The sequence below is a fragment of the Theobroma cacao genome, chromosome 1, assembly GCF_000208745.1.
Source record: "Theobroma cacao cultivar B97-61/B2 chromosome 1, Criollo_cocoa_genome_V2, whole genome shotgun sequence".
NCBI classification, from domain to species: Eukaryota; Viridiplantae; Streptophyta; class Magnoliopsida; order Malvales; family Malvaceae; genus Theobroma; species Theobroma cacao.
This window is the reverse complement of record NC_030850.1, coordinates 2,506,878-2,524,662: the sequence shown is the minus strand read 5'-3', so window position 1 is coordinate 2,524,662 and position 17,785 is coordinate 2,506,878. Positions and strand designations below refer to the sequence as shown.

Sequence of the window (17,785 nt, the reverse complement as noted above, 5' to 3'; positions counted from 1 at the left end):
ATCTGTTGATTGATCAGTTAAACTGAAAACAGATAAAAGACAAGAGCGCATAACAAAGACAGGGGTAGCTCTAGACAATCAAGTGCAAGGGTAAATTAATGTTGGAAAACGACCCCTCACTTGTTTTGTTTAAGGTGCAAGAAACCGCCAATGCTGTCGAGGTCCGCAAACAGAGAGGGAGAGAGAGGTAAGTTGAGTAACTGCTATGTAGTCAAATAACAATTCAGTTTGGAAGGATAGATGCTAGATAGAAGTTGCGTTTCCACGAGTATAAAGCAAATTTTTGCCTAATAATTTATACGTTTGTGCCTAATTTTATCTTTGAACTGCAAGCAAAGGCCAACCTTGCCCAACCTCAAATATGTGACTGCAAGAGAAGCTATTTAATCACAACTTGACAAGGTCAAGCTTCCATTTATTGTAGTCACGACAAATAATTGATTGAATACTTGAAGCATTTTTAGTTTTTTATACCATGGAGAGTCGTGCAGTCATGTTATCAGCCTATGGTCAAAGAATCACAGTTTTAAGCATTGATGGGGGAGGAATTAGGGGCATTATACCAGCAACCATCTTGAGTTTCCTTGAACTCAAGTTACAAGTATGCAGACTAGTCGTTATTTTTTTCTCTTTCTTTTATTATTTTTGATTAACAAAGTAAACAGAACTCTATGATCAGTCAAGTGAAAACATGCAAGCAGAAAACATTTGTGGAGAAGTAGAATTGATGATGAAGTGAATGAAATAATCTTCGTTCTTTTTCAGGAACTAGATGGGGAAAATGCTCGGATTGCAGATTATTTTGACGTGATAGCAGGAACTAGCACAGGGGGTCTGATGACAGCCATGTTAACAACTCCTGACGAAAATGGGCGTCCTCTTTTTAAGGGGAAAGACATTGCTCCATTCTATCTCAAGCACGGCCCTAAAATATTTCCTCGCAGCAACTACAAGTACCAGTCGTTACATACATAGCAATAGCAGCATTAAGTTTTTTCTTTCTTACAACGTGTACCATACTGGATATAACAGCTCTGTCTGTGGTGCTTTTTTAGGAGGATGACAATGAAAATGAATGCTCTAATGAGGCCAAAATACAATGGCAAGTACCTAAGGAAGATCATTTGCAAGGTACTAGGAAATCGAAGGCTTCACGAGACTTTGACCCGTGTTGTTATACCCACGTTTGACATCAAATTGCTTCAACCCACTGTTTTCTCAACATTTGAGGTGGAATTAACCATTTCAATTTCCATGCATATATCTGCCAGAATATTCATCTGTGTTACGATGTTGACAGTGAAACTTTTGGAAATGATGCAGGCGAAGATAGACACTTCTAAAGATGCTTTGCTATCAGATATTTGTATTAGTACTTCTTCAGCCCCGACTTATTTTCCAGCTTATACGTTTAAAACCAAAGACTCTGAAGGAAATGACAGGGAATTTCATCTTGTTGATGGAGGGATAGCAGCAAACAACCCAGTAAGGAACAATTCGATATTTTATTCAGCATTTTGTCTTTGGTCTGATCTTTGGTTGTCTAAAACTAGAGAGCCAAACTATCTGTGTTTTTAATTAATTTTGAAGGCACTGCTAGCACTGAAGCCAACAGGGCCAGCTTTCCCAGGTGATCAAGAAGTTTCGCTGGGACGAGCCCTCAACTATGAGAATTATTTGATTATTTCACTAGGCACAGGGACTTCCAAGATGGAAAAGAAATACAATGCGACAATGGCAGCAAAATGGGGAATCCTTGGATGGCTTTACAGTGAAGGAAGTTCTCCATTAGTTGATGCATTAACTTTTGCTGGAGCAGATATGGTTGACCTTCATATGTCATTGATTTTCAGGTCTATTAAATGTGAGCAAAACTATCTTCGTATCCAGGTACCCATTTCCAATCGCAATTCTCATTGATTAGCTTATTAATCAGAATAAATTTGTTTGGAAGGATGAACTAAATGATGGGTTATTTAATTTGATTGAATTAGGATGACAAGTTAAGTGGGGATGCATCATCATCTGATAAAGCTACTCAAAAGAACATGAAGAATCTCGTAGAGATTGGTGAAAGGCTCTTGCAGAAACCTGTTTCAATGATGAATCTCGACAGTGGAATTTTTGAACCAGTTGACAATGAAGGAACCAATGAAGAAGCTCTCATCAGGTTGTAATCCAAACCCTCTCTATTTTTTTTCTTTGAAAATTTCCAGGAACAAAAACTATAGGATATCATACAGGGTTATTGAGCTACATTTGGTCAGTGCAGATTTGCAAAACTTCTGTCCGAGGAGAGGAAGCTGCGTCGGGCAGAGATTGCAAAGCAGCTTGCCACAAGGACTTCTGCCCCAGACGACCACCATGTTTCCGAAAGCTGATACTACAAGTTCTTAGGCTGCCTGCAACCTTAATGTTAAACCATTCAATTCACTTTGTTGGAACAAATGAATAAGGCAAATCTTAACCATTGTGTGTACTGTACCTAAAAACAAAACTCTGTATCTTAATTTTACATTGTTCTCATGAATTTGACGACAATAAACTGTTGAATAAAAGCAAAGAAAATGATGAATAGCTTTCTAGTTTCGAATTAAAGAGATTTTTTTAGTTATTATGTTTTTTGTTATTTAATGAATCTCATTAAGCACATAATTTAATTAATAGTAATTTAAGATGTTAAAATATTTAATTATCTGATTACTCATAAGTGATAAGACATAAATGCTGATAAATTTATTAATTAATATTAATTAGAAAAAAAATAATTGATTCATTGATGGACATAAAATTGGGACCTATTGGGAGAAAAATAAAAGAAAACTATCAAAAAGTTGAAGGCTGAAAAAAATTAAATGGCCATATTAGGCAATCTAAACATTTTCTGCCTTTTATCTATCTAAGCATTTCTTTCTACAAACAAAGTTCGAAAGTGGTAACGGGAATTACCGCCAAGCTCTCATCTTCGTATGAGCACTCTGTTTAGTATTAATTCCAACTCGATTTTCTGTGAAATGAAATGAATGTATGGCGCTCACAAGGAGCACTGTCAACTCTATCCAAACCTCGCATCTCTCTTTCCCAACTCAACAATCTCCTTCAACTCTGCAGCAAATCAAAGTCACTGAGCCAAGGCAAACAAATTCACCCACAGATAATCTCAAATGGGTCACACCAGAACACTTTCATAATCACCAAATTGGTCCAAATGTATGCAGATTGCGACGATTTGGTGTCCGCCAACAAACTGTTTGACAGACTGCCTCAACCAAACGTGTTCTCCTGGACCGCCATCCTTGGCTTGTATTCAAGGCACGGAATGTACAGGAAATGCATTGAAAGTTACTGTGAAATGAAAATGTCAGGTGTCTTGCCTGATGGTTTTGTGTTTCCTAAGGTCCTGAGGGCGTCTGTGCAGGGGTTGTGTCTGGAAACTGGAATTTGTGTGCATAAGGATGTGATTGTTTGCGGGTGTGAGTTTTATTTAGAGGTTTGTAATTCCTTGATTGATATGTATGGGAGATGTGGGGATCTAACGAGCGCGAGGCGGGTTTTTGATGAGATGGTGGGAAGAGATTTGTTTTCATGGAATTTGATGATTTCAGGCTATGTGGGTAATGGGATGTTAGAATTCGGTTTGGAGATTTTGAATTGTATGAGATTAGATGGTTTCGAACCTGACGTTGTTACATGGAATATGGTAATGGATGGTTATTGTAGAATGGGAAGATGTGATGAGGCTTTGAAAATTTTTGAATATATTAAAGAGCCTAATATTATCTCATGGACTACTTTGATATCGGGCTATTCAAGGATCGGACAACATGAATCATCATTGAGGATTTTTAAGGATATGCTGAATAAGGGAGTTGTTCTGCCTGATTTGGATTGTCTTTCTAGTGCACTTGTATCTTGTAGGCATCTTGGTGCTCTGTTGAGTGGGAAAGAGATCCACGGTTTTGGGATTAAAATGATGATTGGTCGTTCATTTTATGGTTCAGCTGGGCCTGCCTTGTTGACACTGCATTCAAAGTGTGGCAGGAGTCGTGATGCTGGGAACATATTTGAGTTAATGGACAAGTCTGATACTGTTACCTGGAATGCAATGATTCTTGGTTTTGTTGATCGGGGATTGGGGCATATGGCTGTTGACTGTTTTGGTGAGATGCAAAGAATGGGAATTAAAAATGATCAAACAACGATATGCACTGTTTTGCCAGTGTGCGAGTTGAGACAGGGGAAACAATTACATGCCTATATTAGGAGACAGTATTCTGATTCTATTTGTCCAATTTGGAACGCATTGGTTCACATGTACTCAAAGTGTGGGTCCATTGGATCTGCATACTCTGTGTTCTCTAACATGGTTGCCAGAGACTTAGTGTCATGGAACACAATGATTGGAGGGTTTGCACTTCATGGACTTGGCGAAGCTGCTCTTCAGCTTCTGAAAGAGATGAATTATTTGGGCGTTTGCCCTAGTCCTGTGACCTTGACTTCAGCACTATCAGCTTGTAATCACTCGGGTCTTGTGGATGAGGGACTTAAAGTCTTCAGTAGTATGACCAGAGGCTTTCACTTGAGCCCAAGCATGGAGCACTTTGCTTGTGTTGTTGATATGCTATCACGTGCTGGTCGGCTTGAAGATGCAATTAATTTTATTGAGAAAATGCCTCTAAAGCCTGACAAGTGCATTTGGGGGGCTCTACTTGCTGCCTGTCGAGCTTATCACAATATTGACGTTGCAAAGGTAGCTGCTGAACATTTAATTTGCTTGGAACCTGAGCAAGCTGGACACTATATCACCCTGTCAAATATATATGCAAAGGCTGGAAGATGGAATGATGCTGTACGAGTAAGGAAGCAAATGGAAACAAAAGGATCGGCAAAGCCATCAGGACAAAGTTGGCTTGAAAGTGGAAGCTGATAAACATTAAGTGAACTTCATTAACGTGTAATGATCTTCTGAAGGAATATCTGAAGATGTCAGGATTACAAGTGTGATTCTGGTTTTCCAAAGCAGACAACAATGAGGGGACCGATGATAATGACTGAGGAGCAAATTCTCATTTCGTGATCTGTTTAAGGTTATATGAGAAAATCACAAGTTCAAACCTCTCAACGTTTTGTAGCTGATTGGGGTTGTGAAAAATTTCTTGCTCACTTAATTCACCAATAAAGAGCGCTGAACTGTTATTACTACCAATAAGAAGGATTACATGTGCAGAGCACTGACATGTTAAGAGCTGTGACATGTTATTGCCAGCGGATGCACCACATGTATTTCATTTGCAGCGCTGCCTCAGTGACGTGTATGTCGCTGTTTTTGACATTTCCATATTCTGAAGTAGGATCTTAAACAAGTGTACAATTGCTGTAGTGTACTTATTTCTTGGTAGAAAGGACTTAGTCAAATTATATTGACTCGGCATGCCTGAAAACCTCTGTATCCATTTACTCTGGAGGATCATCGTTTAAATAATGCAGCAGTTCGAGCCGGAAGAATCATATGGACACCCATTTGTTTGTGTGTAGACTATAGAGTATTGCAGGTTCTGTTTGAGGTTGTCTCATCGTCTACATGAACCCATTTCTTAACCTAAATCAAACACTGGACAGGGTTTAGGGTTTAGGAATCTTTTTTCCTTAACAAATGAGACCAAAAAGAAAAAGAAAAATAAGAAAAAGGAGATGGTATTTACACTTTATTAGATAGAATCCACGTTGACGTCAGTGACGTGGCAGTTTTTAACACAGGGATAGCATTGACGAAACACATAAAAATTACGTGACACCTGGCACCTATGTAAACCCCCAATTCCTTTTTTTTTTTTTTTTAACCTCTTATCGCCGCCTTTTTTGCTGTCGAGGAATTGCCTCTTTCCCCTTCCTAAATGCAAAAGACCCCCAATTACACACGGAAAAATTAATAAACAGAACCAGAATTTTACACTTTCCATCACTTTCTCGCTCTCTCTTCAAAACTTTCCCGAGGGAATTAACCAAACACATGGACTCTTCGCCTGTCAACTGGGAAGCACTCGACGCTCTCATCCTCGATTTCGCCAAATCAGAAAACTTGATCGAGGACTCTTCGCCACCGTCTTCGCCTTCCCTCACCTCTCCTTCCTCTCCTTCTCTGTCTTCCTCTTCTTATCGTTCGAGGTTAATCATTCGCCAGATCAGGCGTTTGTTAGAGGCCGGTGACATTGACGCCGCTATCGATCTCCTCGGAGCTCATGCTCCTTTTATCCTAGACGATCATCGCTTCCTCTTTCGGTTACAAAAACAGGTTAATCTCCTAGTCCTTCCTATTTTTCTTTAATAGAAATGTGCTTACGTGGAATTAGTTATTTTGTTTTTGGAGTTTGAATTTGCATCGGTGATTGAATTTTTCTTTTTCTTTTTATGTTTTGTTCTTTTGAAGAAATTTATTGAGTTATTGAGGAATGGAACAAAGGAGGATCGTGGCTTTGCAATTGATTACTTGAGGACCTCTCTTGCTCCTTGTGCTCTCAATGCCTATCCGGTAAGTTTAACATCTGTTTTTTTAATCGCTTTTCTATAAAATTTCATCCTTTCTGTTAATTTTTTAATTACTTTTAGACTTTGGCATTAATATGCTATTAATGACAACTATTTAGACGCCTGCAATGCTAATTTTTGAATTGCGAACCTTGAAGTATTACTATTGATTTATTTGTTGGCATTTTTTCTATTTGGATTTATGTTATGGAACTAGTTCGAAATGGAGTTGGTAATAAAAAGTGTGGAAAAATGGAGCGGATTATGCTTTTGTTTTAGTTGATTTTGGAGAAATCATGAAGAAAGAGGAATAATAAGTTACTCCATATATGGTATGATCTTTAAAGATTCATTTAATAAGTGGCATCTTGTTGTCAACTCAAATACTTGTGTCATCGCTAAATGCTTAAACTGCTTGAAAAGTTTTTGTGCTATTCTTTAGAAGTGGGTTGTTATTTGATTCCGGGAAATAATGGATAAAGAGGAATTGTGAGATATGTGCTGTTATGACTTATGATGTTGAAAATTCATTTTAAATTGGTATTTAATAATCTGCAAAGAGAATCCTTTTTAATAGTAATTGTCCTAAATTGTCTTCCAGTCACCTTACATGCTTGTGTTTTATTAATTCCTTTCTTGATATTTGGAGGCATGACTTGTCCAAACCTTTAGACAATGGATATTGTAGAATTACTTCCAAGATATGTTTCCACGTTAAGGGATAAGGAGATCCAAATTTGTGCATTGTGTTGCAAGTATACTGTCATTGGAGTTGGTAACTTTGCTTTTTTGGTTGTTTTGTCAGTCTACTCTAACTGCTGCTTATAGGTTTATTTTTGGAATTGGTTTAATGCCTGTGATTTATACCTGGAAATCAATTAATGGTGTTCAAACATATTCTGTTCACTTGGGGGTTCTGATAGATTTTTGCATCTGTCTTTAAGGAAGCATATGAGGAATTCAAGCATGTTCTTCTTGCCTTTATATATGACAAAGATGATCAAACTTCCCCAGTGGCAAATGAGGTGAGTTGGAATTTGTTCTTATATGCAACTCTTTCTGTGATTGCTGAGAAGAATCTTGTGTTTAAGGAATCTTGTGTTATATGTGCACAGTGGGATGAGAAGAGGAGGTATGAGATTGCTGGATTATTGTCTTCTGTTTTAAGAGCTCATTTACATGCATATAATCCAATCTTTTCAATGACGATGAGGTATTTGATAAGGTATTACTGCAACTCTCTATAGATGTTATTTCATGGAATACTTTCTGTGAGATAGTGGGCTTATTTATATTGATTCTGATAAGTTTGCAATGGTTTCCCTACATTTTCAGCATACATAAAGGTTTTTGCTTTCAACAAGGTATTTCATCACCCATTTCAGATCTTACTGAGAGATTGCTTCTTGAGGAACGTGACCCCCCTGCAATACCTCAGGAGAGTTTTTATGAGGCGCCTCCATTTTATGAGGTGTGTATTTTTTGGAGCTAGGGTGTTTTTAGATTTTTTTGGGGATGAAATGACTCATATATCGATATGGGTTGATGCATGAATTTGCAATGCTCTGTGTTTATTTGTTAGGTTACATGGATGCCTCTTATATGTTGTGTACTTATGTGTTTGTTTTGAAAATCAGGTGGATATACAAGCTCTCGCACATGCTGTAGAGCTTACAAGACAAGGGGCTATTGATAGCTTGAGATTTGCAAAGGGTGATCTGTTTCAGGCATTTCAGGTTTGTTGAAACAATTATCAATCCCACCCCCATCTCCCTGATTCCTTACTTTATTGATGTTGGGGTTTTGCATGGTCTCTATACTTCAATCGGTGGTGATTCCTGTTTTCCCCATATATCTGAGATGAATATCAAAAGAGTACTAGGATTTTTCATTTGATAAATTAATACTTAAAGTAGGTTTTAACTTCAAATCTGAAGGCCCATGGCAATATGTGCCTTCCTTTTAGTAATTGTCCGACTAATATCTGCACAGTTACGCTGGATCATGAGGATGTGCATTTAATATTTTACATTCTGAAGATACTCTCTCTCACAAGGATGCATCCACCTAATCTTTCTGGGGTCTGGGCCTAGAGTCCCCTTCATTTGTTGGCTTTTTAGTTGTTGATTGTTAATTTTGACTATGTATGCAGAATGAAATATGTCGAATGAGATTGGATGCTGCCATGCTTGATGAACTTGTTCGTGAGTACTGTATTTATAGGGGAATTGTGGAATCTGGTAATTTTATCCCATGTTGTGAAACTCTAGCATTAATGTGTGTTCACTATATTCTTCTTTACCTTCTGCAAATGCTGATTAACTTGTCCTTTTCCAGGAATGCAAACACTTTCTGAATCTTTCAAAGTGAACCAACAAGAGTCTAGGAATTGTTCATCACAAGACTGTTCTCTTGATGTGGATTATAGCAGCACTAAGCGTTCAAATAGTGAATCTTCTGCTACTACAGATCTGAGTACCATGCAAGGAACTGATGTTGAATTAAGATATGCTTCTGAGCCAGCCAACAACCTTGAAGACTGTAGCACTAGTGGGTCAAATCAATCTGAAAATTCAAGGCTCCTGAGAAACAGAAGCCATGTTGCTGGTGAAAGAAGTAAACGCAAGCGATGGAGGGGAAGACATGATGAACTAGATATTTCTGATATCCATTCTAACCGATGCGGGAAGCAAGAGGTTGGCACTGCAATGCAAGTTGACGGCACAAATATACCAAAGACACAACAGGTATATTTGGGAATTCTTATTTATGTTACTATTTTAATGATAAATTGATAAATAATAATGTAGCTTTGTTCTGCAGGGAGTGGAGAAAATCAATGGGGAAGAAAAATATGAAATTGTTCTGGGGATGAGGGAACTAGCTAGCAGAGGAATGGCTGCTGAGGTTGTGGAGGAAATTAATGCATTGGATCCAAGCTTCTTTGTGCAAAATCCTGTTTTGCTATTCCAACTCAAGCAGGTCAGTAGATTTTACACTGGCAGTGGCTTTATTAAGTGAAACATTAAGGGTGAATTTCTGTTCAAGTTGCCAATAAGCATACAAAGAATGTTATTTTACTGTTCTGTTTGTTTTAGGTTGAATTTCTAAAACTGGTTGGCTTGGATGATCATTCTGGTGCTCTAAGGGTTGCGAGCTCCTATTTAGGTCCCTTAGCGGCTAGTGACCCCAATTTGCTGAAGCCCTTGAAGGAGACTTTGTTGTCACTGCTTCGACCAAATGAAGATGCACTTGTGACAGGCTTGCCTTTACATGCTCTTGCAACTTCGCTTCAGGTACACTGATGTTTGAAATTTAGTAGATACATATATACATATGTATGCTTGTCACTGCCCTGGGTTATTTTTAATTACTTTGTTATCTCTGGATCAGTGGTTAATCATATGTACATGTATATACTTTTTCTGCATAAATTGTTAATATATGGTTTTTTTATCTTGGTTAGGTTGCTTTTGGCAAGAGACTTGGTATTGAGGAGCCTCAACTTATGAGGATAATGAGAGCAACTCTTCACACACATACTGAATGGTTTAAACTTCAAATGTGTAAAGATCGTTTTGAAAGTCTCTTGAGAATTGATTCTTTGAAGGAAAATAATGCTCCTGTGCTAACTTCTCTGGCCACATCAAAGTCAAACACCGATAGTTGTACCCTGGGGTCTTCACAAGTTACTATCTCATCAACTACCCGTATATCAGATGATGGTAGTAGTCCTAATCAAGCATCATCAAGAGATGTTATTTGCGATGAGAATGCAATACTTAAAGTAATGGTAAGTTAACTTTGTTCCTCTTATGCATGACCAGTCAAATACTATTTCACAAAAGAAAAAAAAAAAACCCTTCGATCATCTCCTCTCCTACTACTGATACCGAGGAAGTCAGTAACTTGGATTCTTGCCAGAGATGGTGAATATTCTGTTACTCTGTTTTCATGTTGCTGTTCTCTTAGCTAGTACTCTCATAAAACTCGAGTTTAACAATGGCTCTTAATTGGTCTCATCTTTTAAATATTTAACCTATGCCATTATCTTGCTGTCAAAGCTTGTGGCAAAATTAGCTCCTATGTATAGTACTTACAAAAATTACTTTTACTGGTATGCAAACAAGGATTATGGCTGCTTAACCTATCTCAATACTATGTTTGTGGTTGATGCAGGAATTTCTTGCTTTGCCAAGGGCTGATGCAATCCATCTCCTTGCACAAAACAATGGAAATGCTGAGACAGTAATCCAGCAAATATTTGCATAGTTTTACATGTAGAACAGTAGAGAAATCTGATTTTATTTGTTTATTAATTATTTGAATAATATTATTTTATTCAAATTTGTTGTAGATATATAAACAAACTTTCAAAAAGGATCAAGTTGTTATTGAGATTTTATACACTAGCTAGAGCACAAGTTACCGTTGTTTTCAGGAAAAATGGTTCATCGTTATTGAATTGAATTATTGGCTTGGAGAGGTAATAAAATCGAATTTCCTATTAAAGTGATCCTCAATATTAGTCGTGCCTATATGTTTTCATCCAATTTCTATTTTGCATGTCCAGGGGATTTAGAAAAATCCAAATATATTTTTATTTCTTTTTTAATCTTTTATAAAAGAAGAAAAAAAATGAAAAATATAAATATAAATCAATCGGATGGAACTTCTTATATAGCATGATGTTTTGACGATCATGCTTGATTGCATACAACATTTTTAGCAACGTGGAATAAGATTAATCCGGAATAATTTTGTTGACAATAATCAACAGAAAGGCGAATACAGTAATAATAGCTCTTATTGGATCTTGCAAATCGACAAACTATTGAAATAATAAGTAAAAAATAAAATGTCTCAACGGTCAGAAACAAATTTGATTTACAAAGTAAATATCAAACGCTAAGCAGAAGCTTTGGCCTGTGGGGATTTTGACTCTCTCACTTTCTTTTCATCCGAGAGTAGTTTCGCAAACCTAGAAAATGTTTGATGATTTAGTCTGAAGCCATTGTTGACCCCGTAAGATCTACCAGGAGAAACAACAAAACAGGAAAGATATTGGGCAGCAGCTAGGATGATTCATACCTTCGCAGAGCTTCCTCATTGGTGCCTCCATTTTCAATTGGTTCATATAGACCGGTGTCCAGATTAATGCGAGTAACAGTTTTCTTGAGCAAGTCCTCACCTACTTTTACAAGGTTGTCCATATTCTCCTTCGTAGCTGCATCGACGGAGGCCAACTCACCACGTAGCGTGTCATCCTGGTTTTCCATTTATAAAAACAAAATAAAAAAACATTGGATTTTCTTATTCTAGGACAGTGAGATTTGGGATAAAGTTATTTACCATGTATTGCTAGTTATACTTCGATTATATTTGGATAAAAGAATACAAAAATGGAAGCTTACATCGATCCGGAGATACTTGTCCTCCGAATGGAGGGCTTCGAAAACCACAGAGTTATGGTAGTCAACCATATCCTTGCTTGCTTCGCTATAACAATCTATTATTGGAGTGTGATTGTTTTCAAATAACCAACATATTACACCCCATTTGGAGGCTTCCTTGGCGCTGTATTTCTTTTCAAGTCTGTTCGAGCCTCCCCCTAATGAGATCACAAGGAAGCGTGTATAGTCCAAGGGATCCATATCGGAAAAATTAGGATTCTCCTTCATTATCTGTTTGGTCACTTCTCGGATGGCAACCAATGTCTGAGATCAAAGGCCAATAGCTTGTCAGTCCATTGATCGGAGAAATTTTACTCACCGATTGTTGAAACTCCGTTTGATTTATGCTTCTGCTATTTGCTTTGGAATCTAAAATATTTTACTCACGGGATTGTTCGCTGCAATGCCTCCGTCGATAAGGTTGAATTCTTCTTTGTTGTTCTTGAAATAATAAGGAGGGAAATAAGTTGGTGCTGCAGACGTGCCTATGCAGATGTCTGCTAAGGGAGCGTCCATGTCTGGATTGATAGGAATCTGCATGGCCAAATTCTCAACTTTGTTATTGCTTAGCTTATAGTGTTGACCACGCATAAAATTTAATATCTAATTAACTAAACCCTTCTTCAACCTAAACAGGTATAAATATTAAAGAATCAATTAGCAAGTGTTCAAAACGAAAAGGAAAGCTTAACTTCCCTTTGCAAATTACAGCGCAGACAACTAGAAATTGAGAAGGTCGGCAGGCATGGAAAATTAACAACCTGATAAGTGGAAAAGATTGTAGGCTGGAGTTTCGTGATGTCAAAAGTAGGGATAGCCACACTGGTCAAGGTTTGATGCAGTTTTGTCGTCCCCAAGATGCCTCTTATTAGCTTGCGAAGATACTTCCCGTCGTACCTTGGTCCTGTTAGAACTTTTAATAGCTTTGCAGCCCAACCCAGCACCCCACTGTGTCATCGAAAAGCCAGGAATATGAATAAAAGAACAGCTTAAGTTGCTTACGGAAATGGAAAAGAAGAGAAAGAAAAATTAATATACGTTTAATTTCAAAGTTACTAAAATGCCTCAAGGTATTGATATGTTCTTCCTTTGATTACCTCATCTGTGGAAAAATTTTAGGGCTGTTTTCAAGGTAAAAAGGCACTATATCTTTGGCAGCATATAGGGGACGGTCATTTTCATTTGGGGCAGCTACCATGGTTGTTATGAGACCACCGGTGCTAGTTCCCGCGATCACGTCGAAATAATCTGCAAGCCTAGCATCCTCACCATCGATATTCTGTTTTTCATCACACAATGAAAGCTTCAGAGTCAGAACCAAATTAACATACAAAATGAGTGACATCAATACATAATTTTGGCTATGAATTCTCGTTGGATATGTGTATATATGGCGACATGTTCATTTGTTACCTGAAGTTCGGATTCGAGTTTAGCAAGAATAACTCCAGGAATGATTCCTCTTACTCCCCCTCCATCAATACTGAGTATAGTGATCAGATTTCCATATGTTGGTGGTTGGATTTTTAAAGATGATAATCTTCTCTCCATGATGTTGTTTCTTCAGTAACTTGGAAAGCAAATCAGGGCCTGAAAAATGTTAAAAGGAAACAGATTTGCGAGACAGGATAACTTATATTTTGTATTCAGGCAAATTAAAGAAGAGCACATGATTGAAGTTATCAACAAACACAAATGTATTTATAGAGAGAATTGCATATTTAGTCCGCTTAGCTGCTGAACGGAATTTGATTTGAATATCCAAAAAGTTGGTAAGTTGGTGAACTTCTTCGAAGTCTTTAAGCGTTGGCGTGCAATCACGCACCGCAACCTGGCTTGCCAGAGCTTAAAAAATGAAACAAAGCTGACCTGGACCAATTGAGTTCGGGTTGAGGTTCACATTTCTTAATCTAGTTTTTTAAGTAAAAGGAGAAGACTTCCATTAATGAATCATAGAAAATCACCGTATCACAGGTAAGATGAAAAAGAAATCCTGGTCAAAACCAAAATTACTATGCTTAGGGTGTGCTACTTGGCTAACCTAAGAGATACCTGAAGTTTGCCTTTTAAACCAAAATCACCATGCTCTCGTATATATGAAAATTGTTCTCCATCTTTTTATTTTGTATAGCATTAATATATACCATGATTGAGTCACGTTCCACCATTCCTAACTAGCTACTTGGCCAAATTAGAAAGATTCAGTTTCAAACTTGGAATGTAACTTTTTAATATTCCGGTCGACCAATTTGATCTTTACTCGTACAAAATTTGTCCATTTAGAAAATAATGTTTTTCTTAATATGAAGTTCTAATCATGTGATATAGATATAGTCAATTGATAAAGATTATTCTTCCCTCTCCTCATAATTTTAATTTGGAAATTAGAATTCTACTCCAAATGCTTAGTTTAACCCTAACACAAAACGTTACTGAGTCAAGTGTGGTGCCTTCAAATTTATTTTGATTTGAATGGAGAAAAAGTGCAAAGGAAAAGGAAATCCAAGCTTCTCGTGCATGATCTCTTGTCACCTAGCTAGGAGCCCTGTTCTAGAACCCGTAGTGTAATCAATTGATACGTTACCATCATGTTGTTATCTTCATACAAAAAAATCACTGGTTTAGTACTAATTATATAGCAAATGATGTACATTTTAATACTAGTTGAGATATAAATAATCTTCATAACTTGTACTTACTTTGATGTACTTTTAATTTCATGTACAGTAATAAACATTATCTAAAGGATTAATTCAACACTTATTTTTTTTATTTAAAAATCTATTATATATTCATCAATGTACTATGATATGATATTTAAACATTCAAACCTTTTCAGTACTCTCTCCGGTTTAGCAAATGGTTGCCTTGCTCCTCAATCTATATATTAGCTAGATCCAGCTTGTTGGTCAAAAAGAAAAACTAGAAATAAAGATGGAAAACCTTTGCCTAATGACCTGGTCGATTCGAGATCAACTCGAAGCCATGATTCTTGGAGAATACTCATTTGAAGTTCTTGGTGGAATGTACTTCTCTCCATTTGCAGTGGCAATATGGACTGATGCAACTCTTAGAGGTCAAATGTTCAACAGATTTTATTATTGAGGTTTGTAGTTTATGAGAAGGGATGATAGTACATGCTCTAGTCATGTCAGGATTAAACAAAACAAGGGCAAGATGAAAGAGTAAAAACACATGGAGAGTTTATTTTCAATGCCATATCCAGACTCTTTCATCATGCTCACTGATATTTAAAGCCGTCAAGCTTTGAATCTATTCAAACAAATGGAGTGTCTTCCTTATGTTAAACTTGTTGCTTAATCTTATAATAATTAAATACAAGAGTGATGAAATCTTCGTTTCCCTCCCGCACGCCATTAATTTCTTTCTTAATTAATTGACTTCAATTCCGTCCCCATGCTTTCGTCCGTCACTCATCTACCATTCCACCTGGAGAATTTTTCAATATTTATCAAAAGGGTTGTCACCAAGTAAATATATACTAATAATCATAAGGTTATTATAATTAAATAAATGCTTGTCTAGTTTGTTCAATCATTGTTCTTACGTAAAATCTTCCACTGTAATAATTATTTAAACTAATTAACCTGCGCTGCTTTGACTTCTTTGTGTTTTGAAATTACTTTTCTACATGGGAAATTTAGCTGGGGATGTTTTATTATTTGCATAAATAAATTATGTAAACGTATGTAGATTAATTCTTGCATGTGCATAATTAATGGCAGCACTGCCTATGATTTACCGGTAACAACTACCTATAATCCATCAATATATCAAGAGTAATTAAGCTAGTTCTTTTAGCAAGTGACTCCATAAACTTCTTTAATTACATGCCAAAACGAAAAAAAGTGACAGGTAAAGCATGAATTAATATTCCTCTAATTTGCATTATGACAAAATGGGCTAAACTACATGTTATGCTAATGCAACGAATACTCGGATAAGAAAATGGATGCCAGTCATATGTCGGCAAGAAAAGAAATTAAGGATAAAGTGGGTGGTACGATTAATTAATTGCATGATTATCATAGTCATGCTTTGCACAACTCGAATAGTTAATTTGATGCAAAATTTTTTGTGATTAGATTATGACTAAACCTTCAATTCTCTCTCAAAAAAAAATAGGGTTTCTTGAATCGGTTTAGTTCCCTGTTTATATTCTAATTAATAAATTCCAAACTAAGAGAATAGATAAACTAGGATATACATGAGAACTTGAACCGCATTATTAAATGATTAAAATAAAATATAATAAGGAGAGAGAGATTAGAATGTCTTAGTAATGAAAAATTAGAAAATGGGTTTCTTGTTTTATACTCTTGACTCTTAAAAATAAAAATATAATTGACTATTGAAGATGGAAGTTTTGAATTTATAAGATTTGACCAATCAAATTCAATATCTTTAGAAACTAAAATTTCTCTATTATCCCTTAAAGAATATGAACGCCTCATACCTTCACCCATTTTTTATTTTATTTTATTCTTCTTTGTTTTATAATTAATTGCAGATGAGTCGGATTAGAAATCTTGTTTTCCTAGTGTAAGATCCATGGTAATGAAGAAGAAAATCCAATGGTTATGGGCTCTTTGCTAAGGCCCATTTTACTTTAAAATTGGCCGAAGAAAGCTGCTAAATACTGTTTAGTGATTAATTTTCTTAGGCCTAGAGTACCGCTTAGCAAAGCCCATTAACTCCGTAAGCCGCTTCAAGGTCCATTACTACGCTGCCCCAGGTTTCCTTTCGGTCTTCCACCTACGATGCTTTTATCAAGTGATTTTTTTTGGAATAATACATTAAAAAAATTAAAATTATTTACGATTTTATAAATAAATTCTTATTTATTATATTTAATCAAAATTTTATAATTTTTTTAAATCAAATAAAATTTTATAATTAAAGGTTGGTTAACTACCATTAATTAAAATAACATTTATTATTTAATACATGTGATATATATTGATGTGACATATTAATTTATTACAATAAATAATAGTAATGTGATATTACAACATGATTATGTGATAAACTCACTTTCTTTTATAATTCATTTTTTCTTGTCTTTAATATCTTTTATTAAAAAAATTTTCTTCTTTGGTTCTATTCTCCCTCCTTCATTCTACCTATATAACATTGAAACACTTTTCTTTTTCTCTCCATTTGTCTTTGTACCAAATAGTTTTCTAACATATTTCTTATAATTCACATTTCAAGCTATTTATACCCAAAATTTTGCTTTTTTTTCCCTTTATAAAAAGGGATAATTTACACCTTAATAAAGTTTTCTAAATTAATGGAACAATAAGAAACAGTAGTACATATCGCATAAGTGATGATCATATTAAAATCACTTAAATGTCACGTCTCCAAGTCCATCTCATCTCTTCTTTCACCATAGAACTGCATTTCACCGACACAATCAAAACCAACAAATATTTGTTTTTTTATTTCTCTTTTTTACTCTGACAAGTGTTAAAATGTGTCATGCTTGATAGATGGTTTCAAACGCAAGCCATGTCCCATGTGGGACAATAACTTTTGACAGAATCTCCATCAGCAGTACTTAATGATACTTAAACTCCCAATAAACACTCCTTAATTATGTTTTGTTTTTTTGCTAAGAATGTTGTTAATTTCTCACACCCTCCTTCGTGCCTCCCTGAAACCCCACCCCAACCATAAAACAAAGACGTCCATGATAGATTATGTTTCCTATTTTATTTCTCGTCATCAATGACTTCCCGCAATAGATATAAATCAAATGTTTAAACTTGCCTAGATACCAC

The 17,785-nt window shown here is 36.0% G+C and overlaps 4 protein-coding genes across 4 annotated transcripts; 3 read left to right on the top strand and 1 right to left on the bottom strand.

Moving 5' to 3' along the window:
* Nucleotides 455-2,598, top strand: LOC18611106 (patatin-like protein 1). The gene is made up of 7 exons (XM_007047157.2): nucleotides 455-601; nucleotides 766-953; nucleotides 1,056-1,230; nucleotides 1,324-1,485; nucleotides 1,591-1,890; nucleotides 1,995-2,170; nucleotides 2,273-2,598. Exons 1-7 carry the CDS (start codon nucleotides 476-478, stop codon nucleotides 2,379-2,381), a joined length of 1,236 nt encoding a protein of 411 aa, XP_007047219.1. The 5' UTR covers nucleotides 455-475; the 3' UTR covers nucleotides 2,382-2,598.
* Nucleotides 2,859-5,514, top strand: LOC18611105 (pentatricopeptide repeat-containing protein DOT4, chloroplastic). Its single transcript, XM_007047156.2, has one exon. It carries the CDS (start codon nucleotides 3,020-3,022, stop codon nucleotides 4,925-4,927), a length of 1,908 nt encoding a protein of 635 aa, XP_007047218.1. The 5' UTR covers nucleotides 2,859-3,019; the 3' UTR covers nucleotides 4,928-5,514.
* Nucleotides 5,870-10,934, top strand: LOC18611104. The gene is made up of 12 exons (XM_018115416.1): nucleotides 5,870-6,292; nucleotides 6,428-6,529; nucleotides 7,470-7,550; nucleotides 7,641-7,750; nucleotides 7,861-7,996; nucleotides 8,163-8,261; nucleotides 8,678-8,765; nucleotides 8,863-9,272; nucleotides 9,349-9,507; nucleotides 9,624-9,821; nucleotides 9,992-10,318; nucleotides 10,705-10,934. Exons 1-12 carry the CDS (start codon nucleotides 6,011-6,013, stop codon nucleotides 10,795-10,797), a joined length of 2,085 nt encoding a protein of 694 aa, XP_017970905.1. The 5' UTR covers nucleotides 5,870-6,010; the 3' UTR covers nucleotides 10,798-10,934.
* LOC18611103 (patatin-like protein 1) lies at nucleotides 11,315-13,653 on the bottom strand. The gene is made up of 7 exons (XM_007047153.2): nucleotides 13,392-13,653; nucleotides 13,076-13,257; nucleotides 12,740-12,926; nucleotides 12,366-12,512; nucleotides 11,940-12,242; nucleotides 11,617-11,792; nucleotides 11,315-11,506 (listed from the first exon to the last, which is right to left on the bottom strand). The coding sequence occupies exons 1-7, from the start codon at nucleotides 13,527-13,529 to the stop codon at nucleotides 11,434-11,436; spliced, it is 1,206 nt and encodes a 401-aa protein (XP_007047215.2). The 5' UTR covers nucleotides 13,530-13,653; the 3' UTR covers nucleotides 11,315-11,433.

Bases quoted from the DNA above. Each gene is read 5' to 3' on its own strand.
- LOC18611105 (XM_007047156.2), top strand. From the start codon at position 3,020: ATGAATGTATGGCGCTCACAAGGAGCACTGTCAACTCTATCCAAACCT.
- LOC18611106 (XM_007047157.2), top strand. From the start codon at position 476: ATGGAGAGTCGTGCAGTCATGTTATCAGCCTATGGTCAAAGAATCACA. The intron at 602-765 runs GTATGCAGACTA...GTTCTTTTTCAG, and splicing joins TCCTTGAACTCAAGTTACAA to GAACTAGATGGGGAAAATGC. The intron at 954-1,055 runs GTACCAGTCGTT...GTGCTTTTTTAG, and splicing joins TTTCCTCGCAGCAACTACAA to GAGGATGACAATGAAAATGA.
- LOC18611104 (XM_018115416.1), top strand. From the start codon at position 6,011: ATGGACTCTTCGCCTGTCAACTGGGAAGCACTCGACGCTCTCATCCTC. The intron at 9,273-9,348 runs GTATATTTGGGA...TTTGTTCTGCAG, and splicing joins ATATACCAAAGACACAACAG to GGAGTGGAGAAAATCAATGG. The intron at 9,508-9,623 runs GTCAGTAGATTT...TGTTTGTTTTAG, and splicing joins TGCTATTCCAACTCAAGCAG to GTTGAATTTCTAAAACTGGT.
- LOC18611103 (XM_007047153.2), bottom strand. From the start codon at position 13,529: ATGGAGAGAAGATTATCATCTTTAAAAATCCAACCACCAACATATGGA. The intron at 13,258-13,391 runs GTAACAAATGAA...GATGAAAAACAG, and splicing joins AACTCGAATCCGAACTTCAG to AATATCGATGGTGAGGATGC. The intron at 12,243-12,365 runs GTGAGTAAAATA...CTTTGATCTCAG, and splicing joins GCATTGCAGCGAACAATCCC to ACATTGGTTGCCATCCGAGA.